This window comes from Phascolarctos cinereus, unplaced genomic scaffold, assembly GCF_003287225.1.
Source record: "Phascolarctos cinereus isolate Bilbo 61053 unplaced genomic scaffold, phaCin_HiC Scaffold_5;HRSCAF=322, whole genome shotgun sequence".
Taxonomy (NCBI): Eukaryota; Metazoa; Chordata; class Mammalia; order Diprotodontia; family Phascolarctidae; genus Phascolarctos; species Phascolarctos cinereus.
Genome location: NW_027555958.1, coordinates 49,078,640 through 49,106,613, shown reverse-complemented (window position 1 = coordinate 49,106,613; position 27,974 = coordinate 49,078,640). Strand labels below are relative to the sequence as shown.

Here is a 27,974-nt window from a genome sequence, read left to right as displayed (position 1 = left end):
GAATCTTTGATCTGCTCTGTTTCTAACCTTGCCTGGTCTGAGCCTCCTTAGGCCATCCTCTCTCTCCTAGGGACCTGCCATACTGGTGCCAGACTTAGTGTGGATACCCCATAAGCTTTAGTCCTTCAGAGCTCTTGAGCTCAGGTGGCCCACCAGCCCCAGACTCCCCAGAAGCAGTGAGTCTAGGTGTAGGCCACCCTGACCGGCTTCCCTGATACATTTCACTAAGACTTTAGTTTTTGGTAGTTTGACATCCAGATGCTTAAAGAAGGGCCAGTGGCATGGCTTCCAGGCAATGCTATACTGGATCATTATCCAGCATTCATTTAGGGCTAAAGAATTTCCCATTCCTCTCAGAATGAGCAGTTTAGCATAGTGCCTGGCATACAGTAGGCGCTTAGTAAATGCTAATTGAGTTTTAATGCAGATTGAAGCATACAATTTGCTTTTTTTCCCCTTCTGTTCTGTTTTGTTTCCTCTTTCTTGTGGTTCCTCCTATTAGTTCTAATTCTTCCTTATGACATGACTAATGTGAAAATATGTTTAATAGGAATGTATATGTAGAGTCTATATCAGATTGTACGCTGTCTTGGGGAGGGAAGGGTGTAGGGAGGGGGAGAAAAATTTGAAACTCAAAAGTGTATGGAAGTGATTGTTGAAAACTAAAAATAAATTAATATAAAAATATTACAAAAAATAAATGTTAACTGAATTTATTGTATATGAGACATAGGTTTATGGATACATATATATATCTGCTCCCATATCTATCCCACTGTAGAGATTTCTTGAGGAACTGTGCCTCTTTGGAAGGTTTGGACCTATTCTGGACTCCTCTAGAGCTGTCCTTGAGGTTTTGTGTGTGTGTGTGTGTGTGTGTGTGTGTGTGTGTGTGTGTGTGTTTTGTGCTAGGTAATGGAGTTAAGTCACTTGACCAGGGTCACCCAGCTAATGATTATCATGTGTCTAAGGTTGGATTTGAATTCAGGTCCTCCTGACTCCAGAGCCGGTGCTCTATCCACAGAGCCACCTAGGTGCTCCCTGTTCTTGAGTTTTAAATAGATCCTCAGAGTATATTCAAATTCCTCAGCCAGGTCTGGGATGGACTTGGTCTTCTAGCAATCATTTAGAATACAAAAGGCTGTCTTAATGCTGACCTACATTCGTGGGACATCCTTGTAACTAAGTTTATTTATGGTAAGCCTCTTTGCCCTTTGCTTTAAAGTGCCTGGTGTGAATCATGACATGCCATCACAGCACTGATATGACCCAACAATTGTCATTTGGGCACTTACCTAAGTTGGGTCATTCCAATACCTCTTTGTTTTAGGAGTGTTTATATATGCTGGATAGAACCCTAGACTGAAAGCCAGGAGATGGGCATTCATTCTGGTCCACTAGCTGAGTGACCTTACGTAAATCACTCAACTCTTTTTGAATCTCAATTTGGTCAATTGTAAATTAAGAGAGTTGGACTAGATAGTACCAAAGAACCCATCCAGTTCTAATTTTCTATGATCTAACTGATAGTACCTCAAAAGTGTTTCATAGGAAGAGAACTCATTTCCCTTTTATTCTCAAACACAGTTTGTATAGAGTCTGCTGTTATCCACTGTAAACATTGTATCCCTATGGGTGAAACATTGAATAGAGGCTTCTCTGCAATATTATGACTAAATAGGACATTGTATCCAAGTGTGGCTCTTATTTTTAGTATCCATCCTACCCACCAGATGTCTCTTCTTTTCTTCTCTAACAAGTCTGGGGATCCATATTCTCAGCCCTAGCTCAAGTAGGGCAAATGACAAGCCATAATAGATTTGCATCTGGAGTAACCAAACTGTCCATAACCCTCTCCTACCACCATGGTTTTTTTTTTCTCTTTTAGATAAGGATATGGGGCACACAGGTTAAGTAACTTCCTTGGGGTTAAGTTTCTATGTTGGGATTTGAAATAGTTCTTTTTAACTCCAGTCCCCAATCCACTTGCCATACTGTGGAATAAAAGGCATCCTTTTCTTTGATATTACCAATCTTCCAGGCTTATCCCAGTGAGCTGGTGGGCTCTTAATAGAGAATCCTATCATCTAAAAAATTTTAGAGGCACTCCTTGAAAAGATCATTTTGAAAGCTTTCAGAATGGTATCATAAGAGGCACCTTCTTTAACTTAGGTCAGTTTTCTCAAAGAAATAACAAGCATGTTTAGCTGAAATTTTCTTCTAATAAGTCATGGAAATGATCCATTGTGATTAGTGCCAATGATTAAGCAGTTAACTCAACTTTGCTGCAAATTTATTGCTTTTCTTGATCCATGAAGGCTATAAGTCCCAAATGCTTTTTAGAACAAGATGCTAAATAAGCTGGGAGGGGCGTTAGAGATCATTTTAGTCCAACTTCTCATTTTACAGATTAGGAAACTGAAAACTGCCAAAGATGAAGTGGTTTGGGGCACAGCAAAGATGGGAACCCAAGTGTCCTCAGTTCAGGGTCCTTTCCACTATGTTAATTATATCCCCTGTCTCCTAATAAAACATCTCCCTTTGTTACAGACAATCAAATTAAAAATAAAACTTAGAATATATTAGTTACTCCAGGATGGCTCTTACAGAAAATTTAAATATAGAAATACTCTTTCTATAAGAAAATCCAACCTGCAGGACCCAGACCTATATTTCCTTCCCTCTAATCTTTTGCCTTTGAAGGACCAGGTTAATACTTGAAACTTCTCACTCAAAATGATTCCTTTTATCTTTGGGAAAACTTTATGAGGGACCTTTGCCTGTTTGAAAATGAATAAAAGTCTATTTTCTTCCACTATAGTCACAAACCTCAATAGGACATCTCCATGTGATTCTAATTGATCTATTTATCACATTTATCACGTACTGCATTTTTCTAAAATAGTAAATGAAAAGAAAAATGGGAGGCATGAAAGGATTGAAATTGTGGGCTATAACAAAAGGCTAAAGAATCCCTTGGGTTCAAATTCTGCCTCTATCCCATATTAGCTGTAAAGGGTTAAGGCTTGACGGGAATTGAAATACTAGGATATGGGGGGGTAGAAGTGGAAAGAAGAGGCAGGGGGACCACCAATGCTTCATGCACCTGCTTTTAAGTACAACTTTGTACCTCAACTGCTGGGAAAGTATTCCAGGTTCTTGACTGGAGATTGGTGGGAACAATAGTATCTAATTCTTTCTTCACAACCCACGGAGATACTTCATAGAAGGGGCGAAGAACAGTGATGCTCAGAGCACCTAGATGAAAGACAAGGTTTACAAGGATCATTTCTGAATCAAAATTCCTCTGTAGAATTCAGGGGGCCATCCTTAGGGCTTCCCCATTTCTTTCCCTAGAACTATGAAAAATTGATCATCCTCTCCAAAAACAAAGGAATTCAGTGTTAATTCAGGAGCCGTGTATGCCTTGAGAGGAAAGAGGTAATCATCAGAGGACAAAAAACCAGCTACTTTAATTAGCAACTCAAGTGAAATATCTTCTACAGTTGGTTTTTTTTTTTTTTTTGTCAGTGAGGGGTATAGTGTGAGCAAAGCAGACTGCTTTTAGAAACACTTCAATTCTAAATCTGGCTCTGCCATTAATTGATTATATGATCTTAGAAGTGTTGTTTGTTACAGGTTTTTTAAAAAAAATCTATTTTTTATTCCATCTTTATTTCCAAGTAATAATAGCTAGCATTTTTATGGTGGTGTTGTTCAGTTATTTCAGGTGTGACCAACTCTTCATGACTGCATTTGGGGTTTGCTTGGCAAAGATATTGGAGTGGTTTGCATTCTCCTTTTCATTTTACAGATGAGGAAACTGAGGCAAACAGGGTTAAATGACCTGTCTAGGGTCACACAGCTACTAAGTGTCTGAGGCTGGATTTGAACTCAGGAAAATGAGTCTTCCTGACTCTAGGCTCAGTGAGCTATCCACTGAGCCACCAGATACCTTGAGGTTTTCACTGCAGCTCATCATTTATTCCTCATAACAACCTTGAGAGGCAGGTGTGGTTAGTTTCCTCGTTTTACAGATGAGGAAACGGACGCAGAAAATGTAAATGTCTTGTACCCTATCACATGATTCCAAGGCGGGATCTGAATTCAAGCTCTACTGATTCCATGGTCAGTATTTTGTTCACTATCCTTCCAAGTGACCCACAAACACGTTCCTCTTCCCTCTTCTATCCAGGGAACAGTCCCTAAATTGCAAGTTCTTGAAGTCTCAGTTTACTCGCCCCACAAATGACAGAATAACCTTGTCCTTCCAAATGAAGCCTAATGAACAAATTTATAGTTAGGGGCTTTGCAAAACAAACAAAAAACATTTTTAAAAGCCTCTTCCATTTTCATTGTCATTCAGTCAATAAATATTTATTGGGAACCTACTATTGGCTTCTCACTATTGTTCTTGGGATTGTTCTGGTTACCATGGGAGAGTTATGATCATAGATCATAGATTTACAACTGGAAGGAACCCCAGAATCCACTAGTCCAACCCCTCACTTTAAGGATGGGGAAACTGAGGTCTATAGGGTTAAGTAACCTGCCCAAGGTCCCTTAGCTAATAAGCAGCAGAGCCAAGAACAAAACCTTTCCTATTCCCCTGGTTGTTGGTATTCTTCCCTTCCCAAATAACCTTGCATTTTCTTACTCAAGAGAATGTGTTGTCTACTTCCAGCATAAAGAAGAAATAAAGATGGCTGATCTTTATATCTTGAGCATATAGTAGGCACTTAAATGTCTGCTGGATTGAATTAGGTGGTTGAAAGCCAGGTCCTCTGGTTCCCAACCCAATGTTTTCCCCACTATATAGCACTGACAATGCATGACTTATCAGCTTTATAAGATATATGTGGCTCAACATAAGCTCTTTGAGGGCAAATGACTTTCATTTTAGTTTTTGTCTTCCTAATAGTATAGTCCTTGGCACATATTAGGTGCTTAATAAGTGTTTTTGATTGTTTAATGGGTTAACAGATATTATGCCTCCCATTTTACAGACTATCCATAACTGCCTATAACCAAGAAACATTTGAATCTACTAAACATTTATTAAGCACCTACCACATGCCAGGCATGCTGGTAAGCGCTGTGTTACATTTGGGAGAATGTGAAGACTTGGCGTTCTCTGAGCTGCAGGCTTCTGAAACTTTGAGTGCACTAAACAAAGTCAATGTCCCAGAGCTTCTGGCCTCTGGATCCCATTTTCCCTCTTTTCCTACCTCATTCCCCTGATTTACTAACTTTCTATCTCCATCTTTTAGAGCCTTTCCCTCTAAAGTTATTTTCTACCTACTTGGTATTTATCTTTTACCTACATAGTTATGCACATGACATCTCCATTAGAATGTAAGCTCCTAGAGGGCATAGACTATTTTTGCCTTTCTTTGCCTCCCTACTGCTTAGAATAAAGTAAGAAATGCTTGTTGGTTGAGTGATCGATTGCTTTCCCCATGCCAGAACCTGCTGTTAGGTGTGAAGACACCAATCATTCTTGTCTCCATTTTTCTTCATAGCCATTAAGTCCTTAGATGCCAAGCATCTTGTCAATAAGACTTCATCCAGGATCAATACTTCAGATGTCAGGCTTGATCAGGAGCTAAATTCATGTTCCATGTGAAGTATATCTCCCAGGTGCCCATTATGCCTCACCATCTTGGGATTAGACAAAGAAACTAATGCCAAGTTAAGAGTTTAGTCAGGTTCCCTGGAGAGGTCAAGGCTCTGACTGGACTCACTGGCTGCTTACCAATTCAAATGTCCCATCTGGTCTCTTTGTTGGCTCAAACTCTTTCCCCCTGGTGTCTGACAGGAGCATCATGGGAGTTTGGAAGCCCTAGTCAACTGATGGAGTTTGGAAGCCACAGTCAACCCAGTGACAGACTTACATATCTTCTTCCCTTCATGCTTATGATTCAGGGAAATCTCCACTGAGGTGCTTATGAGAGGTTTCTTTTCTAGTTCTTCTCCAACCTGCTTGACTGCCCCTTTGAAGTCTCCTCTAGTAGATCATTATTCATGTCCTGCCCTGTGTATGGCTGTCTTTCAAGGCTCTGTCATGAGCCTTCTTCACTTCTCATTCTACACTCTTTCTATCAACTCATCAGTTCACAGTTCCAATTATCATGTGTATATAGGTTCATACCTACTTCTCTCTCTCTCTCTCTCTCTCTCTCTCTCTCTCTCTCTCTCTCTCTTTCTCTCTCTCTCTCTCCTCACTCTTCTCTTTTTCTTTCCTCTTCTCTCTCTTCTATTTCTCTTCTATCTTCTCTTCCTTTTCATTCTTCTCTCTCCTCTTTTCCTCTCTCCTCTTTTTTTCTCTCTCCTCTCTCTCCTCTCTTCCTCCCTACACACAACTCTAATCTCTCTCCTGAGCTCCAATCCTGTATCATCAACAGCTTACTGAACATCTCCACCAACTACTTTGAATTGCCATATCAAATTCAAAGTGTTCAAAAGAGAACTCACTATCTCTTCTCCCACCCCTCTTCTAAACTTTCCTGTTTTCTGTTGAGAGTATCACCATACTTCAAATCACCCAGATTCTCAGCATCCGGATCCATTTTGCCTCTTCACTCCCCCTCACCTACTGTTCAGTTACCAAACCTTATTAATTCAACCACCATCAATCATCTAGCATTTATTAGGTACTCTACACTAGTCATTGTGCTAAACACTTTCTTTCTTCCTCTTCCTTCCATTCATAGAATCACTACCTTAATTCCTTCATTACCTCTTGGCTGAACTTTTGCAATAGTCTCCTCTGGTCTCCCAGAATTCAGATTGTTCTCTATCCATTCCATCCTCCACACTGCTGCCAAAACAATATACCTAAGGCACAGATTTGATCATGTCCTTCCCCTGTTCAAAAAAAATATTACTTCTAGGTGAAAATGAAACTCAGAAAACCTAGCATTTAAAGTTTTCTGCAATCAGGTGCCTCCCTTTTTAGATTTAACATAACCAACCTTGTTACACTCTTATGTTCTAAGCAAAATGGCCTAGGACCTATACCCTGAAAATTCCATTCCATCTCCTAGCTCTGTGTCAAAAATAGGTCATTCTCCATGGCTCTTAAAAATCTTAACTTCCTTTAAGGCTCAACTCAGATACCATCTTCTATGGCAAGTCTTTCCTAATCCTACCACTTCATTTCCTTTCCTCAAATTGCCTTGTATTTATTTATTTGTTGTGATAAACATTATTTCTTCCTAGTAGAATATAATCTTCTTGTGGGCAGGAACCACTTCATTTTTGTCTTTGAATTCCTAGTTCCTGGTACTATACTTTGTGCCTATGAGGTATGAATTCATGACTGTTGCTCTTTGGGCATCATTGATTAAGACAATGATAGACCACTGGACTTGGAATCAGAAAGATTCATCTTCATGAGTTCAAATCTGTTGTCGGACACTTACTAGATGTATGACCTTGGACAAGTCACTTAACCCTGTTTGCATCAGTTTCCTCAGCTGTTAAATGAGCTGGAGAAGGAAACGGCAAACCTCTCCAGTACTTTTGACAAGAAAACCCCAAATGGGGTCATGAAGAGTCAGACACAACTGAAATGAACACAAAGCACGATCTCTCACTCATCACAGAAATCTCAGTCCCAGGCCAGCACTGTCACAAAGGGCTGGCTCCACAATCCTTCCAGCTCAGTATTGTCTCTGACACAGACACCCAAGGACAGATCATAGAAGGGCATAGTTTAAAAAAACAAAACAAAACGTTCGGGGATTTCAATCTCTGAAGTTAAGATATGAATAACAGAGGATAAGAATGGTTCCCAAAGCGGGTAATACCACTCCCCTGGGGGGGGCACTGGAACGATGGGAGGGGGTGGCATTCTTTTGAAATGACACAAATTTTTAAAAAACCCTCAAAAAGTTAAAGAAAGTAGATTTCCAGGGGGGCACTAAATAATTCTGTTTTTGAAAAGGGGTCAGTAGGCCAGATAAGTTTGGGAACCTCTGGATGCTTTATTTTGGAAGTAAGAAAAAATTGCAGTGATCATTAAATTGCTGCAGTCCATGATTGGGCTTATGATTTGTACATTAAAAGCTTTTCCCAAGTAGATTGTACTCTGTTACTTCCTGCTAGCTATCAGCATGAGCCCTGATGCCTTCACAATGTTTCATTTATTTATGTGTTTGAAAAATCCATAAACCATGTTATTTGCACTCTCATTTCTTTTGTTATATTGTAAGCTGAGCTTGAATGTTGCAATATTTTAAAAAATATTTTTCATTTATGAAAAACTTCATCAAAATATTTTCTTGTAAATTTTCTTTGTTTGTAAGCATCACCTTGGCTTTTAATCATGTACTATAAAGAAAGAAATAGCAAAAAAGAGTTTTTTTCATTTTAAAATTCTTTTACTTTGCTTATATTATAGTAACCTAGGAATTGGCAGAATATCTTCCACAAAGGAAAGTTTCTATAAAACCCCTGGCCAGCACAGCTGGCAAGCCCTTATCCCAGGCTTACAGACATTGTTAGTTGCTTAATTTTATAATATTGGCCAATGTCTACTGCCTTAAGCCCCTAGGACTTTATATAACCTAGAAAAATCCCCAATTTCCCCTCCTTGTAGCTCTGTTTCTGAGTCTGGGTGGGACAGGGGAAACTGAGGTACAGTCTTCCTCTAAGTTTACAAAACATAATCAATGATAGAGACAGAACCAGCATTGAGTATGGCTCTTTTGAAGGAACAGAGGCAAGAGAAGGTAAGAGGAGAGCAGGGATCATTTGAGGAGTTCAGTTTGTTGAGAACATAGAATGTGCAAAGGATTGTGGTATAAAAGAAGGCAAGAAAAGTTAGGGTGGTTCTGGGCTGTGTGGAGGGTCTTAACTGCTAAGCTAAGGGATCCATATTTAATCCTATAGACAGTGAGCACCCACTGAAGGTTTTGGAGCAGCAGAACAACATGGTCAGGCTTGTGAATGAGGCAGATTATTTTTACAGCTTTATTAAGGATGTATTGGAGATGGGGAGAGATGAGTTAGGAGGCTGTTACAATGATCCTAGCAAGATGTACAAATATATGCATTCCATATGCTTTCCCCCAAAGATTCATGCACAGATGTAGAGACACAAACATATACTAGCTAGGCAACTAGGTGGCACAGCGGATAGAGAGTTGGACCTGGAGTCAGAAAAACCTGAGTTCAAATCTTACCCTCAGATGCTTACTAGCTATGTGACCCTGAGCAAGCCACTTAACCAATCTATTTGTCTCAGTTTCCTCGACTGTAAAATGGGGACACTAACAGCACTAACAAGGCTAAGCAATATCAAATAACAGTATCAACAGGGCAAAATACTAGTATGTATATGTTACATTTAGAAATTTGGGTGGTTTTGTTTTTAGTACCATGATTTGAATATTGTTGTGAGAATCAAAGGAGATAATATATATGTTATTATGTGATGCTATTATTATTATTGTACACTTATGATATGTAAAAGGACACATCTGTCCTCTACTCTTTCTGGGAACTCCATCTCATAGAAGCTTGTGGAGAGTTCAGGAGTCTTCAGTGTATCTCCTTTGATAGGAGGCCAGGGAGCTCACAGTAGGATGAGACACAAGGGAAATAGGAGAGAAATGGTGGCCAGGAATTGGCCTTGATGTCCATTTGCTGGACATGTTGATGTCCAATGTTCACCTGCTTACTATGCCAAGAAGCAAAAATGATCTCTACACTACTCCTTCATTCTGATTCTACCTGTGCTGGGGAAAGTGAGAATTCTCTCTCTGGTTGCCACTCTGATATTGTGCCATGAAGGCTTTTAGACTGCCATGACAACGTGGGGAAGTGAAAAACACCAGATATTGCTTCAGATATTCGCCTAATACACTGTTGTGAGTGATGGTAAATGTTGTTCTGTGTGACGGGGATGGCAGGATGAGCCCAGTGTGGTTGGTAAAACAGAGAAAACCTCCCTCCCTGAGGTATGTGCACAGAGGCTGTAGCTTGAGAAATGAGGATTCAGAGCGTTCCCTCGCTTGCTTTAATTACTTGTTATTATCCATACTTTATTTTAAGTGAATGATCTTTGCTTCACTTGGGTGTCATGACTTATGCTGGCTTGGTTAGGAGAAGTCAATGAAAATGGGAATTTATGAGCTGTGGACTGAGATAAGCAATTACCCACTGAGTACCACAGACCTAGAAGTAGTAGACAGAGGGGACCACATTAGGAGTGCTACACAGAATGCATATAAACATATATGCAAATAGATTCTAATACACAGATGTACACAAACTATATGTGCTTGTGTTTCTGTGTGCTGTGGGCTTTAATATAATTGCCCATTCTTAGAATCTCTATTCATGCAATAAATTTCATTGGAATCCACTAATAATTTTTTTTAAAAGAAATGCCCATTTGAAAACTTTTATCAGCTACTTTTTGCTTCAAAATAGGTGTCTGTGGAGTCAGAAGACCTGAGTTCTAACATTGCCTTTCCCACTCATAATAAGTTACTTTACCTCTCTGTGCCTCAGTGTCGTTAGCTGTAAGGTGAAGGGGTTTAATGAGATGACTTCTAAGGTCCCGTCTGGCTCTAAAGCTATGACCCCAGATCTTACAACTCAAATTAAGCTTAAGGTATGTCTCGGTAGCCTAAATAGTGGATCACATTTCGTCCAAAACAGTAGACAAGAACGAAGAAAAAGTGGTAAAGTTGGACTCTGGGCTTCTAGGGTTATGGATGAGGAACGGAAGGAGTAAAGGAGATAGTGGGTTGGAGAAGAATAATGATAATAACAACAACAATATAATAACGATAATAATAAGCTAGCACTTATATAGTGCTTCAAGGTTTGCAAAGCCCTTTACAAATAGTATCTCATTTGATCCTTACAACAAGGGAGGTAGGTGTGATTATCGTGATTGTTACACTTTACAGATGAAGAAACTGAGACAGGAAGTTCAAATGGCTTGCCTAGGATCATGTATCTAGCGAGTGTCTGAGGCAAGATTCAAGCTCAGCTTCCTGTTAAAGAGAGTTTGTTTGGGGCAGAGAAGTGATGGCAAGGATAATATTTGTTCTTACTGAGATTATAGGATGCCTATCCACACTTATCTACTCCATTTCCCACCAACTGAGCATAAATTTCAGGGCATCTGCTTATCTGTATTCATGTGTGTGTGTCTATCATTGATTCCGCGTATTCCAAGAGGTCTTTCCTACCTGGGTATTCCTGTACTGGCTCCTGCAGAACAGCAGTGGTTGATTCCCCATAGGCCAAAGATAGATACTCTTCTACATCACTATTCCGAAGAAGTTCTGTTCCAGAGCCATCCGCATAGATAACAAAAAATCTATTTAAGTGAGCACGATTCAGTTAGTTGAAGGATACACCGAAAATATCTCTTTCAATTTTAAAAGGAAGATTTTTGGGCTGTCTTTTTAAATACTACCTGGGGACATGTTCACCATAAATTTGAAGAGGATTTTTTTCTCCTTTATCGGGCAATAAGTTGTCATAATCTTCACTTTCCTCCTCCGTGGTCTCCTCCTCCAAGCTTGCTTCAGGGACAGCAGTTGATATAGTGCCATCGACCATGACCTAAGAGTGAAGTAATTTATAGAGAGTGATGAAGGATTTAATTAAAAAAGAATATACTATCACGATTTCTGTTTGTTCAAGTTGAGAAAGTAGGTGATCATTTTTACTCTGGGGAAGCCCTGGGTTTTTATTTACCTAAGACGCTCTTATTGGCAGCCAGCTTTCCTTGTCAAGTTTCATTAATTTGTAATTTTAAGTCAATAAGATAGTTTGAATGTATCCTGATCTGATTTGATTTGATTTGGGGAACAAAAACAGACAGGCAGAATCAAACTTCGTTAATCTTTATTCAGATACAAATTAGGTATTTGTATACATATTATACCCTTATCATTGTATACTTATACCCTTATTATTGTATACTTATTATACCCTTATTATTATTTGTATACATACTAGACCCTTATTATTAGGGGTATGATTTCAGGGGCACTGGAAAGATTCGATAGTATCCCTCTCTTCCACTCTATCCCATCCCCATCTTATCCTTCCACCATTTTTCTACTATCTGCTCACTGATATCAAAAACTCTACGATTACAGCTTTATTCTTTTTACCTAGAGAGTTAGGTCCTGGCAGATAGGAAGTACTAAGTAACTGCTTGTTGAATTCAATTATTTAAGATGCACATGCCCCCGAGAGTGGTAACACTTGAAGCCAGTGGTGTTAAACTGAAATAGAAGCCTACTGGCCACATATTGACTCAGAAAACCATACATTAACATGAACTATGTTCTATTGTAATTTTATTTATTTTGATAAATGTTTCTCAATTATAGTTTAATCTGGTTCTGGCTGGACTCCAGAGCTGACACCTCTGCTTTAAGCTGTCATCCACAACTTGATCTAGTCTTGGGGTTTGGATTGTTGTTGTTAGGGGTTCTTTGTTCTTAAAGAGGACCAATGAGCTGTGGCACAAGGGTGATAGCTTGACTTCATGAATTGGATTTAAGTGAGTCAGAGCTAGGCAAAGTCGTTGGCCTCACTCTCAGCAACAACAACAACTACTACTACTTCTTCAACTTTCTTGTCCTGGGTTTTGGATAGGAGCTAGATAGGACTTTCTTTTTGTTTGACTTTTATCCCCAACACTTAGTACAATGTTTGACACACAGTAATACTTAATAAATAAACACTTATTAATTGCTTGACATAGCTTTGCTTAAGATCAGACTTGTTGTTCATGACTCTTCATGACCTCATTTGGGGTTTTCTTGGCAAAGATACTAGAGTGATTTACCATTTCCTTCTCCAGCTCATTTTAGAATGTTTTTTTAAGATTTTTTTTTTTTAGGCAATCGGGGTTAAGTGACTTGCCCAGGGTCACACAGCTAGTAAATGTCAAATGTGTGGTCTGAGGTCAAATTTGAACTCAGGTCCTCCCGACTTCAGGGCCAGTGCTCTATCCACTGTGCCACCTAGCTGCTCCTCCAGCTCATTTTACAGATGAGGAAACCAAGGCAAACATGGTTAATGACTTGCTCAGGATACACAGCTAGTAAGTGTCTGAAACTGGAATGAAGTCTCCCTGACTCCAGGCCTGAAGCTCTATCCATTGCATCACCTAGCTGCCATAATGTCAGAATTAGGATGGATTAAATCAGCAGCAGAGTCATATGGACACACAGGACACATAATGAAGGTGATGCTGTTCCTAACCAGGCAATATCTAAAGTATGGTACAGTAGAAAATAGATTCTTAGCCATAAAAATCATTTAATCATTTTTAATGATTTTAAATATCACTATGTGAGTAGTGAAGAGCACAAGAGAAGGAAAAGGGAGGTCTGCAGCAGGAATATCTGAGCCCTACAGTATTCTTTCTTCTCAACTCTTCTCTGACCTCTCTGCTCCTTACAAAGCTATCTGACTTCTCTTCTTTTCACTTCCCTCCATAGCATGTTTCAGTCAAGCAAACACAATGCTTATTTTCCTATATATATGGTGTGCCTCTATTCACTCATCTAAGTAAATGCATTCTACCCACTCCTGATCTGTTGACATAAAATTCAAATCTCTGCTCTTTTCCCCTTCCCCTTCCTCTCATTTGTCTATCTGGTTTTAAAAGCTTTTTGCCATTTTAATTTGCCTCTGTGTATGTAAGATGTATGTGTGTATGTATGTGTATGCATATATGTATGTGCTACTTGGGAGTAAGATGAAACAAGTCAGCCTTCTAAAGTACTTAGTTGATAAGATTTGGGACCAAAATTATAGACCATCTAATCCATTGCTTTCATTTGAGGACATAGACTATTTACCTGAAAAACATTTCCTTCGGGGTCTAGAACTTCACAGATTATGTCGGAAGTGTGCTTCATAATGTACCTGCTGGCTCTCAACTGCTCACGCTGGCTGAAAGGTTGGTAGAGAGTATCGCTGTTTGATTCATGGGAATAAATGGCTGAACAATCCTTATTAATGGAGAGGCAACCAGTGCTGGGGGGTAGCACCTAGTAGAAGGCAGCAAGAGAAAAAAAATCTGTTTTATTACTCTTTAAAAGAAACTTTGAGCTCACTATTAGAACAAAGTTTATTTAACTCACTAGCCACAAGCTTGTTAAGAGTAAACCATAAACCATGTAAGTATTATGCTAGGCAACAAATATCAAATAATTCTGAGGCTTGGGGTCCCCAAGTCCTATCCCCTCATCCTCTTCTCCCCTGCTCAGTTCTAGCCTCTTTTTATTTTCCCATGTGGGAAGGGGAAAGACACAGGGACAAACATAAATTCAGAGGGCAAGTTCATTGACTTTCCTTGTCACACCCTTTGATCTTGCCATGACGCACGAACACACCATTTTCATGTCTGGAGCTCTGAAATCTCCTTATCTCATCACAACATATTGTCATTCCACTTCTCCCTCTGCCACCCAGTACCAAACACTATGTTTCATCCATCCTCACTGAGACCTCTAATCCTTTGAACACTCAGTTTTTCCCAGGCTATCACATGTCCACTAACTATATTCTTCGCCTTTGCCCATCTTGACCCCTTGGTGAAGCAGTTCAACTCTACACTAACCTCTTGAGTCCCCCTTGCTCCCTGATCTTATCACAGATTGTGCCCCGTGAAGACCAAGCCTTGGAGCACTCACACTAACTACTGCCTCAGTTCCTATGCCTGTGCTGCTGAACAAAGATGGAGAAAACCATGTAACCACTCAGATTGGATACACTATAAATTTGTTACCCAACCTCAACTGGGCTTTCACTGCTGCTAAGCAATTCTTTTAGACCTAGCCCACTAGCCCACTCACCACAGTGGCTCTTGCAAACCTTTTCGTGGCTCCCATGAAACTACCCATGGCTCCTCCTCTAGCCACTCTCCCAGCTGAGAAATTCATGTTTTACTAAAAAAAAAAAAATGCCTCATGTTTCACTGAAAAATTGAGTGCATTCACTGAGAGCTCCCCTCTCCTTTTTCCCCATGTGACGCAGATGATCCCCTCAGCTACTTATTGGATGCTAGGGCCCCACAAATTACTTTATGTATTTATAAATTTACTGATGTGTTTACTTTCTCCAATAGAGTAAATTCTGTGATGATAAAGATTATTTCATTTTGCCTTTGTATCTTTAGCATCTACTTATCTTCCTAGCACACAGTAGTCACTTAATAAATGCTTGTAGATGTATTGATAAAGAAAACATTTCCTAATAATTAGAATTATCAAAAAGTGGAATTAGCTACCTTGAACAGTGGCTTCTGAGGTCAATTTGGAGCTGCTATAATCCCACCCAATATCCTCTTATCTTCTCTCTTTTCTTGAATTTGATATTGATTGTGATATTATGTGGTATGATTACTTTTGGATGCAAGATGAAACCAACTCTTGCTTACTCTTGAAGGAGAACTTGTGATTCATCTTTCCATTTAACTGTGGCTTCTTTTTTCTGGTTTAACTTGAAGCAAGAATGTCAATTTGATGCAATGCCTCCTGTAGCATATTCATTCATTGAGTAGCTAAAGATTCTACATTTTAAGCCCCAGAAGTGAAATGAACATTTAGAGACAACTCCAAATTGGCATAACTCTTAGCACACTTTAGCACAAAGCTAGACTTTGTCTTTGGTGACTATCACCGTGGAAATGGAAGGAGACTGCATAGGACAGAGTGTCTTGTATTTTCCTTTGTTTCATGGGTTGTTATTGCAAAAAAAAAATCATCAGCAAGTGAACAACTTGGTGGTGATGGTCACTTTTTATGCTAAGTCTGGTCTTCACATAATGGAGCCATTCTCTGTTGCTTAGTAGAACCCACCAGTTTGTCTAGCACCAGGGGTAGGGAATCTGTGGCCTCGAGGCTACATTTGGCCTTCTAGGTCCTTGAGTGTGGCCTTTTAACCGAGTCCAATTTCTATAGAACAAATCCTTTTATTAAGGGGATTTGTTCTGTGAAGTTTGGATTTGGTCAAAGGGCCACACTTGAGGACCTAGAAGGCCACATGTGGCCTCGATGTCACAGGTTCCCCGCCCCTGGTAGCCTTATAGACCCCAGGGTCATGCCTGAGACTATATTAGGGCTTAACAGGGGTCCTATTTTTCCTCCTCCTTCAGGAAGCCAATTTAGCCTTGGAACAAATTTTAATGAATCCTAGACACTTTACACAACAAAAGTGATTAATTTTGGAAGCTTGGGATGCTATAGAGCTAAAAGAGGAAGACAGAAATGGGTGTTGCCCTTTCCAGAAGTCAATATGAATCAGATTAATGCTTAATTGTTATTTGTTTCACATATGCTAATTTTATTTTCCTCACCAAAATTTAAGTTTCTTGAGGATATTTGCAGCTGTGAAAATCTGAGCAAATCACTTAAATTTTCTGAGCCTCATTTTCCTCAACCATAAAATGAAGGTATTGTGAATCTTGAGGCAGCATTGGTCAGTGAAAGGAGTAAGGGACCTGGATTTGAATACGGGCTCTACCATTTACTATCCAGGCAACACTGGGAAAATAATTTCTCATCTCTGGGTCTCAGTTTCTTCATTTGTAACATAAAGACTAGATGAACTCCAAGTTCTCTTCCAGTTACATGCATTTTGTATGTACCTATTTAGGTACGTGTATTCTCCACCATTAGAATGTAAGCTCCTTGATGGCAGGGTGTTTTTTTCTTTGTGTCCCAAATGCTTAGTGAAATATGTAGTATAGAGTAAGTTCTTAATCAATGCCTGTTGACTGATTTATAGAACACTACACGAATGTGAGTCCTTGCATATCTTAAAGGACAGCTAAGAAGGAGATCAGCAACAATAGTCCATTTTTACTGTTATATGGCTATGGAAAAGAGAGTATGAATGGAACATTTGGAAGGCAAAGGATCACTGGGAGGCCTCACCCATAGAATTGGAACTGTCTCCACCTTTCACCTTGGCTCACCTGGTATGTCCCTTGTGGTTTTGCAATAATTGATGTCCCATCTCCGAAAGTGGCACAGCAGCTGCTGTCCTCACAGTTTGTAATAACAGAAGCATAGTGGGGGCTTTCTATTCGCATACATTTCACTTGCCTGGTGATGGACCATGTGGATTCATCTAAGAGCAAATATAGGCAGTCATGTTTGAAATGGTGCTAGGGTAGGGGAATAGATTTTAGACTGGTCCTTCAGTAAAGGCTCTCTTCATTCTACAGAGCTGTTTTGAAAAGCACATAACTTAAAAGTAGAGAGGAAATTTGGGAATCCTGCTTGTGATGCCCTTTTTCAGAATGCATGACTTTCTAATGCCCTGGGACTCAGGATCAGTCATTTCTGCCAAGACTGCTTCTCTTAGTGTTGGAAGCAGTGTTTAATATGTTTATGCAAATAAAGGAATCTGAGCTCAAACACATTTGTTTTCAAATTGAACACAAATCCCAAGATGAGAACAAAGCTGGTATGTTCACTAATTGAACACACCAAATTGAATGCAAATCCTAATGTGAAAACAAGCTAGTATGTTCATCACTGCTACCGACTGAAGGCAGGGACTTGAGAAAAGAAAGGAAGGCAAGGGAAGTGTGGTAGCCTGGAAATGGTCAGAAGACCTGAGGTCAAGGCCCAGTCTAGCTACTTGCTAGCTGTGTAACTTAGAACAAGTGACCACAGCTCTGAGCCTTGACTTCATCATCTATATGATGGAGGAGTTAGACTAGATGATCTTCACGGTTCCTTATAGCTTTAGCAGCCTGTGACTTTGTATAAGTCTAAATGAAAATTTGGAGAAGTTTAAGGCAGAGAATAGGATTTGGTTTTCTGGATAGAGGCAACGGGAATAATGGACTTTTGACATGGAATGGTGTGGCTTTCAATGTATTTGCTTGGAGGCTTGCTAATCTGATCAAGGAAACTTTAGATTTAGAATGAAGACAACAGGGAGAAAAGTGCCCACATACAATGACTTAGTACCCTATAAAACAGTAAGATAGAGGAAAAATAATGAAATTTCCCAGTAATTCACAAGATACAATGGTTTGAGAAGAAGGGGGCAGATATGACACTCGTGATCTTAGATATCTATATACCATCAATGCAAAGAGTATGGAGAAATTATTAAAGCAAACTTGAGAGCTTAAGGCATGGTGGCAAAGATGGAAAGAGCCCTGGATTGGGAGACAGAAGCCATAGGTCTACTTCCATGACTCTGGGCAGCTCACTTAAATGCCTTTCACCACTAGTAAAATAAGGGAGATGAACCAGTTAATCTCTAAGGTTTTTTCCAGCTTTAAACTCTATGAGCCTATGATCTCATAGGTATTGCTGAGATTGTGGCTTATGGGAGTAGCGAATTATTTCACAAATTGTATTTATACTCCTGGCACCTTTCATAGTGCCTGATACAGAGGAAGCACTCCATAAATGTTTGTCAGTTGACTGATTGTTGAGTCAACTACTGGCAATGGCAAAGTACTTATGTCTTATTCCAAAGGAACATTTTGGAGAAAAGGGGTGACAGTGAAGCACTCTGCCTCAGGTGGATTTGCACCCATGCATAAGGATCAAAGAAACGAAATTCAGAAGCCATGCTGTAGTGGGAGTCTACTCCAGACCACCTGGCCAAGTGGGCAACATTGAGTGGTATATAATATGAATTGGCATGTGGCTTATTTGGGATTAATGGTTATAGGTTAACTGTAATCATAGTAGTGAATATAATTATGCTAATGTGGTCATCTATGAGGATCAGAGCAAGTTACAGTCTGATGATGTTCTGATGAAGCAGAAATGCAAGACACCATGTGGAACCTTTATTGTCCATGGTGGTCAGTTGATGTAAACTTACTTGCTTCTTGGTCAGTCGAAGGTACAATAGTGTCTTCATAAATCTGATAGAAGGTTGTGATGCGGGTGCCATCAGCATGATCCACTATCCTTGTCCCATCAGTTTTTATCACAATAGTCACTTTGTCTTCTCTAGTTGTCATCAACTGGATGGAAAAGGGACAGTGATAGTAAACCTTTTAGCCTTAGAATGCCTAATGGCAAAACTCAAGCGTGTCTATTATTGTTACGACCATAGTAAGATCTAGCATCTTTTAATGGGTGTAAATTATAAGCAAGTTAATGGATAATATTTGTTCACAGGACTTTGGGGGAAGTTTGGAGTGAATTTTGATTTTCTTTGCTTTAGAAGGGTAGGTTACCACAAACAGGGAAGCTTCCAGTCCACACAAGGTCCCACTTAGATCAGATGGGAAGATGGAAGAAATGACGTGAGGTTCTGCCTAACTGCAGATTTTTAGAGTTGGAAGGGACCTCAGTGATTTTCTAATCCAATCACACAATCAATAAACATTTATTAAGTGCCTACTATGTGATAGGCACTGTACTAACTGCTGGGGACTCAGAGAAATGCAAGAAGCAGTCCTGGAGCTCACAGTTGAATGGGGAAGATGACATGCAAACAACAATGTACAAATAAGCTATACACACATACATACATGTATATGCATGTGTATGTGTGTGTGTGAATGGTAAGTTGGAGATAATAGAAGGAAGGCACTAGAATTAAGTGAGATTGGGAAAGGCTTCCTATAGGTAGAATTTTTTTTAGCAGGGACTTGAAGGAAGCCAGGGAAGCCAGGAGGCAGAGATGAGGAGGAAGAGCATTCCAGATATGGGGGACAAGCAGGAAAAATGGTAAAGCCCAGAGAAATGAAGTGCCTTCTCCAAGGCCACAGGGGAAGTAAGAAACTAAAATCCTCTGACTCCAAATGCAGCTGTTTTACCAGTGTGCTACACATCATGTCCCATGTTTTCATGTCTTTTATAACTTTTGTGTTTTATTATCGCACCTAATACTAGCTCATTTCTGGTTGCTCTCTTCTGTTTTGGATGAAGGGCAGACCTATGATTTTTATCAGTACACAAATCCTCTCCTCTGATGGAGATCAGCTCCATGTCTGTATCTCATGGTCTTAAGAGAGCTTCCTGGGGTCAGGGAGAGCCTAGGCTTCTGGTTTTTATGAAGGTCTGTTACATTGTGTTGGCAAAGCTGTATATTTCTGAAGAAGACAGAGCAAGTGAATTGGAGGAGGCTTTGTCATAGTAGGGAAGAATAGCTCTAAGGAGTCTGATTACTTGGGGAACTTTGTGTTTATGCATTTGTGAACTCCAGTGTTGAATGTATGTGTCTTTGCGGGGGAAAAAAGTCTTGCACACTAGGTGGTAGTGTATTGTGATATAAGTTTCCTGAAGTCCTAGGTACTGAATAAACTGAAGGGCTAGTTAAGAATGATTAAGTTCAGGGGCAGCTAGGTGGCACAGTAGATAGAGTGCAATTAGGGTTAGGGAGAAATGGGGGCAGCTAGGTGGTGTAATGGATAGAGCACTGGCCCTGAAGTCAGGAGGACCTGAGTTCAAATCCAGCCTCAGACCAAACACTTGACACTTACTAGCTGTGTGACTCTGGGCAAGTCACTTAACCCCAATTGTCTAAAAAAAAAAGATTAAGTTCAGTGATAGTTACATCTTGGATGTTGTCCCAAGAGCCTGTCCTTGGCCCTCCTCTTCTCCCTCTATATTATTTCACTTGGTGGTGTCAATAGCTCCTATGGATTTGATTATAATCTCTATAATAAGATTCTTAGATGTATTCGTCTCGCCTTAAACTTTCTCCTAACCTTCAGTCCCACATCCCCCAGCTGATAAATCTTGTGTTTGCTGTTGGGAAGACCTGAGTTTGAATCTGACCTCAGACACTTATTAGCTGGGTGACCCTGGGCAAGTCACTTAACCTATGTCTGCCTCAATTTCTTCATCTGTACAATGGGGATAATAATAGCATCTACCACCCAGGGTTATTGTGAGGATCAAATGAGATATTTGTAAAGTGCTGTGAAAATGCTATATAAATTCTAGTTACTGATATCACCATCATCATCATCATCATCAATCCCAAACTAGATGTCCTATAGACATCTTAAACTCAACATGTTTAAAATAGAACTCATTGTCTTTCCCTTAAAGCCTTGCCCACATCCTGACTTCCTTATTAGTGTGGATGGTACCATCATCCTCCCAGTCACCCAGGCTTGCAACCTGGGTCATCCACTACTTCTCCCCCTCTCTCACTGCACATATCCAAGCTAAGGCTAAATTCTGTCATTTCTGCCTTTGCAAGATCTCTCAGATATGCCCCATTCTCTCCTCTGATTCAGCCACTACCCTGGTTCAGGTCTTTGCCATCTCACACCTGGACTATTGAAATAACTTGCTGGTTGGTCTACTCCACCAGGTGTTTCCATGCTCTAGTCCAATCTTCATTCAGCTGCCAAGGTGATCCTCCCAAAGTGTAAGTGTGACCCCATTCAATCAACTGCAGTAGTTTCTTATCACCTCTACAAGCAAGTATAAAATCCTCTTTTTGGCTTCTAAAGGCCTTCATAATCTGCTCCCTTCCTTCCTTCCTAGCTTTCTTACGCTTTTCTCCCTTACAAGTTCAGTGCCACTGGCCTTTTTGTTATTGTTTTCACGCAGTGCTCCTGAATAACTCCTGAATCTATGTTTTCCCTGACTAGTCTCCATTCCTGGAATGCTCTCTGTCTCCACCTCCTGGCTCTCTGACTTCCTTCCAGATTCATCTCAAATTCTGTTTTCTTCTCATTTCTCCCTGGCCTAGTACCTTTTGTCTAAGATTGCCTCCAATTTACCCTGCATACATCTTGTATGTATGTATATACATACCTTGTATATCTCTTGTATGTATATACACACACCCTGTATGCATCTCACATGTATGCATATCTTGTATGTATGTATGTATGTATACACACACACACAAACACCACATACATCTTTTTTTTTTTTTGGCTAGGCAATGGAGTTAAGTGACTTGCCCAGGGTCACATGGCTAGTAAGTGTTATGTGTCTGAAGCCAGATTTGAACTCAGGTCCTCCTGAATCCAGGGCTGGTGCTCTATCCACTGCACCACCTAGCTACCCCGACCAGATACATCTTGTATGTATATATACACACACATTGAATACATCTTGTATGTATATACATACTCCATATACATCGTCTTGTTTGCATATTATCTCTATCGCTAGAATGTGTACTCCTTGAGGGCAGGCATGGTTTTGACTTTCCTCTGTACCCCCAGTGCTTAGCATGGTACCTGGAGGTTTACTCAATTCTCATCGAATTGACTCTATAATGCCTCTTTTGAGGCTTGCCCTGTTCTCTTTGCCCTGCCCATGTTGGAGGTAGTGGGGACCTGGCAATGAACGCTCATGGAGCCCTAACAAGCTTAGAGACTTCATAGAAGAATTCGAAGCAATTAAATGATGCACAGTACCGTTCCATCAACAGGATCTGTAGCCTGAAAGGACATGTATGGTGCCAGGTCTGGTAGTCTTTCTGCTCCTCTGGTGCCAATTCGAGTGCCTGCAGGTGTGGTAGTAAACCACGTGCCCACCTGGATCTCCCCAGTTCCTGAGAGCTGGCAAGGTGTCTGGTCGTGGGAGTCACCCTTGTGTAATAATAGAGAAGTATTTTTGTGACCCTTTCCTGTAGAAACACAAACAAATAGAGCAATATGAATGTGGCATCCAACTTTTGCTACATTATCACTTGATAATAGTAACATTAGTATAGCACATTAACAGTTACAAAATACTTTACAAAAAATATTTCATTTTAGCTTTACAACAATCTTGGGAATAGGTTCTATTATTAACTCAAAAGGTGACCCGAGAAAGCTCGGATTGCTTCCCTAAGTGATAGATCTCAGTGGGTAAATGAAATAAATGTTGTTTTCTGAAATCCTTTGTGAAATATGAACAGCAAATAACAAAGAAGCAATGGTGCCATGTGAATAGCCCAACATTTACCCCCTGAAGTTTTCTCTGTGGCAACTTCTCAGCACCTCTGTTAGAGCAAGGACTTTTTTTTTTTTTGCCAGTTGATATCTGTAAAATGCACAGGTTGAGGTCTGTTGAGGGCAGAGTGCAGTTGGACCATCACCTGTTTCAGAAAGCTTTGGTTTATTAATTTAGCCCAAGAACCAATGAATGTTTTTGGCTGTTCCATCACACTGCTGATTCATGTTGAACTTTTAGGCCATTAAAATCCTCATTTTTTTTTCCAGAAAAACTGCTGTCTAACCATAATACTTTCCAAATCTTATATTTGTGAAGTTGATTTTTTTTTAATGCAGAAGAGCACAACTTTACATGGTCCCTATTAAATTTTATCTTCTTAGATTCAGCCCAATGATCCAGTGTGTAATCATGGCTTCCCTTCCTAGATGTTTGTCAGTCACTCCTTTAAGAATCCATTTTGAGAATTTTCCCAAGAATTTGAATCAGGTTCCCAGGCCTATACTTTGCAGACTGACTTTTTTCTCTTAAAATCATCACATTTATCCTTCTCAATCTTGTGATCTCTCTCTCAGGTCTTTTGTTATCCTTTCATCAATCACTGCTAATGACTCAGCAATCACATCTTTTTGTTTTTCCAGAACTGAATGATGTAGTTAATCTGAGCTAGGTGACTTGAATTTATTAGGAGTAGCAAGGTACTCTCTTACTATCTCCTTGTTTGTATAAAAACTCCTTGCCGGTCATTTTTGTTCTCTTATTTTCAGAGTAAAGGTCATTCTTCTTTGTTGAGAAAACAAATGAAATAAGAATTACATAGCTCTACCTTCTCTTTGTTGTTTGCTTTGACCTAGCAACCTAGGACAATGTTGATCCTCATTTTTCTCCCAATTTAGCTTTTCCAAAAATTTATTTTGTTGTCTCCAGCTTTTCTTACTGCTCTTTCAAGCTCATTCTGAATTAGTATTCCTGATGTTAATTTTATAGGACCAATGCTTTGTTTTCATTCATCTTCTGTTAGCTGACCTTGTCTATCTTCTGCCTATGTCTTTAAAATATCTAATTTGGTTGCTGGGTTCTCTTTGCATACACCTTGGTCTCTTCAGACAAGACCCATTTCCCCTCCTCATTGGCATTGTTTCATTCAAAATTCCATTCTTTGGACTCTTTCATCCTTCCTAGGATGACTTTCCATGAAGCTTCTTAATCCATGGGACACTAACTAGCCTTTCTTTTAACCCAATGAAATCAGTTTTCTCAAAGTGTTGGGTACAGGTCAGACTACTCAAATTTCCTCTTCTTAAGCATAAACTCTAGAATGGAGTAGTCACTTTACCCATGATTTCACCAGCAACCAATTCCTCCTTGATAATTAGAATAAGATTCTGAACAAAATCTCACTTTGTTATTTCCTTTGCCTTTAGAAAGATAAAATTATTACCAAAGCAACCAAGATGTTATTAACTGCTCTGCTTTCAGCACAAAAAGCTCAGATGTCTGGGTAATTGAAGTCTCTATCACAACTATATTATGTCTCTGTGCCAGGGCTGTAATTTTTTTCAAACTCCTCCAGGTGTCCAATTCACTTTGTCTGGGTGGTCAGTAGTACACATCTATGCTACATTGCTGGCATAGATAAAACGTATTTCCACAGTAAAAGAAAAATATTTTCCCCCCACAAAGTATGTGTGTGTGTGTGTGTGTGTCTATACACACACACACACACACACACATACACACATCTATATTTACACTTACCGTTTGTGCTGGAAACAGATGCCTCTGACATGGCAGTATATGTGTTTCATGCATGTATATATATATGCATGCATGTATATATGTATATACACATACATATATGCACAATACACACATACATATATACTCACACTCTTTCATGGAAAAGGTTTACTTTTTGCATTTACCATATTCTATGTTTTATTATGGTTATTTCTATACGTGTCTTATCACTCCTGTTACATTGTAAGCCCTGTGAGGTCAAAGACAGTGTCTTATTCATCTTTTTATCTCTTTCAATGCTTAGCACATTTCTTTTCCACATAAAGCTTTTTCCTTTTAAAAAATGAAAGTTTTATGGGTTTTTAAAATTTTTACATTACCTTCACTTCTGAATCTATCTCTACACAATCTCCTACCCAGAGCAATACCTTATACCTAAGAATTAAAAAAAAAAAGAGGGGGAAAAAAGCTGTTCAGCAAAACTAGCCAATGCATCAACCAAGTCTGGTAGTATATGTCATGTTTCATACCCAAAGTCCCCTATTTCTGCAAAGAAGTCATTTCATCAAGTCAAAATGCATTCAGAGGTTCATTTTCTCTTTGGAATAAACTTTTTCATTGTTACACTGTTCAGCTGTTGTTATTGTTTTTTTCTCCATTTATATCTGTGTAGTCATGGTGCATATTGTTTGCCTGCTTATGTGTATTTTGTATCAGTTCTAATAAATCTTCCTAAGATTCTCTGAATTCCTTATATTCATCATTTCTTATACCATAGTATACTTAGGCAGTTCCCAATCAATGAGCAGGCACTTTGTTGTTGTTTTTTTTCTCGTATATACTTCTGAAACAAATGCTCTTTGGATAGATGAGGCTACATCAATGCAGCCTTACATTTTTATCATTCTGTGGATCACAGAATTTGGAGCTGGAAGGGACCTCAGCAACCATCTAGTCCAACACATACGTGAAAGGAATCAGTACTATAACATAACTCAATAAGCAATTATCTAGTATCTTCTTAAGAACCTCCAAGGAAGGACAACTCACCACTTCTCTAGACATTCCATTCCATTTTGGGATTGTTATCATTGTTAGGAAGTTTTTTCCTGACATAAAACCTAAATTTGTCTCTTTGTTATGATTTATGCTGCCTTTTAACAGTATTGAAGAGCACCACATTAAGCTCTCTGCCCTGTGTTGACACCCTCAAAATATTCCTACATGAATAGAAATTGAAGTAGACATTTACCAAACATTTAGGAAACTCAATAATTCTACGAGAATGCCTTGATGCCCAAGTTGGTCATAGGAACATAAGAACTGTCAATTCTTGCTCCACATTATCTCTCCAAGACATGCCTGCTTATTTATTTTACTAGTCACAATTTCCAGTCTTTCCTCCTTCAATCCATCTGAGTACAGAAAATATTTGTCATATTGATGCATTAATTATCACATTTATAATGTGTTAACAATTATAATATGATTTTTCTGCTCTAAAACTTGCAGATGTTTCTTATATTAGATCCAGTTTCCTTGTCCTATTTAAAACAATAACAATCTGCTACAACATCTTCAATACCTGCTCTGTTTATTTCAATTCTTTTAAAATTCTTCTGGGAAAAGTAGGGTGTAGTTCTTTTAAGAAGCAAGGGATAGTTTGTAACATTCACAAATACGGAAAGAATCAGTAGACACATGAAATTCCCCCCTATTCTGAGATAGGAGAGAACTGAGCTGAAAGCTCAGTCTGGGGTCTGAAAATGAAGAGCAATCTCTCCGAGGTAGATAGAAAGATACTACAAAGTCAAAGGGGAAGGTTCTGGGGAGGCAAGTGACACTTTTACTTTGACAAACAATCAAAGAGGAGCCAAGGGCTTGAAGGTAGCCTACTGGATTTGAAAGGACAGTGGACTTGGCATCAGATGACCAGGGTTTGAATCCCTGGGATTTCATTTATCAGCTGTGTGACCCTGTTTCTCCTTTCTTGTTCATTATCTGCAAAATGAAGAATTTGAAGAAGATTTCTAAGGCTCTTCTGGGTTCTAGTATTCTAAGATTCTAGGGCAGCAGAGTAGGAAGCTAGGTGGCACAGTGAACAGAGAGAACACTGGACTTGGAGTCAGGAAGACCTGAGTTCCAATCTGACCTCAGTCACTTCCTGACTGTGTGATACTGGGCAAGTCCCTTAACCTCTGTCTGCCTCAGTTTCTTCATCTGGAAAATGGGGATAACAATAGCACCTTGCTCCCAAGATTATTGGGAGGATCCAATGAGACAACATTCGTAAATTGCTTTTGCACAGTTCCTAGCACATAATAGGTGCTTAGTAAATGCTTGTTTCTTCTCTCTCTCCCTATTGGGGCTACCTTGAGGATGAGAGAGAAAGCTAAGAAGATATGCATAAAAGGAGCATGTTTAGAAAGTTGAAGCCTGAAACAGTTAAACAGTAGTAGCCAAGCAATGATGCATACTTAATTTGTACTTAGGTATTTTGCATATAACCATTGCTGTAATCAATATGTTACATTACCTATATCTTACAAGTTTATATGTGATTACCATAATTAAAATTTTTTTTTTGCTTTTAGGCAATTGGGGTTAAGTGACTTGCCCAGGGTCATACAGCTAGTAAGTGTCAAGTGTTCGGTCTGAGGCCGGATTTGAACTCAGGTCCTCCTGACTTCAGGGCCGGTGCTCTATCCACTGAGCCACCTAGCTGCCCCTCTAATTAAAATATTTTTGCACAACACAGCACAGGTTATAGGATTATAGAATTATAATTAGAAGGGACCTTATTAGCAATCTGGTCCAGCATCTTCACTTTATAGATAAGGAAAACTGAAGACCAGAGATATTGTGTCTTAAGGTCAAGAAGGTAGGAGGGCTGGTTCTTATAAGGACTCATATTTGCATGTATTTACAAGGCACTTTAAAGAACTGGTATAATATATAAAACCCGCCACACGAACATAAGAGAAGCACAGAGTGCTATGAGAATTCTGAGAAAGGAAAGATCATTTCCTACTGAGGCTTCAGGGAGCTGGGATTTGAGCTGGGTCATGAAGGATAGGCAGGTTTGTTCTTATTTAAATCTTGTAGGCAGTTGTCACACTCTACAGAAGATGATTAATGAATATGCAAAGTCAATTTAAGTAAAACCAAGAGCCTAGTAATGGACTGTGGGTTGGTTGAGTGAACAGACGATGGCCACTTGGTTCTGTACTCAAAAAGTGAGGGTTGCTTTAATCAAGATAATGAGGCTAATGGGCTTCATGTGTTTGTGAAATAGAACAGCAAAAAGTGGAATGATTTGGAAATAATTTGAATGAGGTGTTT

At 39.4% G+C, this 27,974-nt stretch overlaps 1 protein-coding gene across 1 annotated transcript in view; it reads right to left on the bottom strand.

The window, feature by feature from the left end:
* SPAG17 (sperm associated antigen 17) overlaps positions 1 to 27,974 on the bottom strand; it is a 264,380-nt gene that overhangs the window by 46,665 nt on the left and 189,741 nt on the right. Inside the window, exons 29-35 of the mRNA XM_078154933.1 lie at positions 22,370 to 22,581; positions 18,853 to 18,997; positions 16,973 to 17,127; positions 13,851 to 14,042; positions 11,441 to 11,589; positions 11,211 to 11,341; positions 3,131 to 3,258 (exon numbers count right to left, since the gene is read on the bottom strand). Of these exons, the coding sequence (XP_078011059.1) occupies positions 3,131 to 3,258; positions 11,211 to 11,341; positions 11,441 to 11,589; positions 13,851 to 14,042; positions 16,973 to 17,127; positions 18,853 to 18,997; positions 22,370 to 22,581 (1,112 nt within the window). The remainder of the gene's footprint in view (positions 1 to 3,130; positions 3,259 to 11,210; positions 11,342 to 11,440; positions 11,590 to 13,850; positions 14,043 to 16,972; positions 17,128 to 18,852; positions 18,998 to 22,369; positions 22,582 to 27,974) is intronic.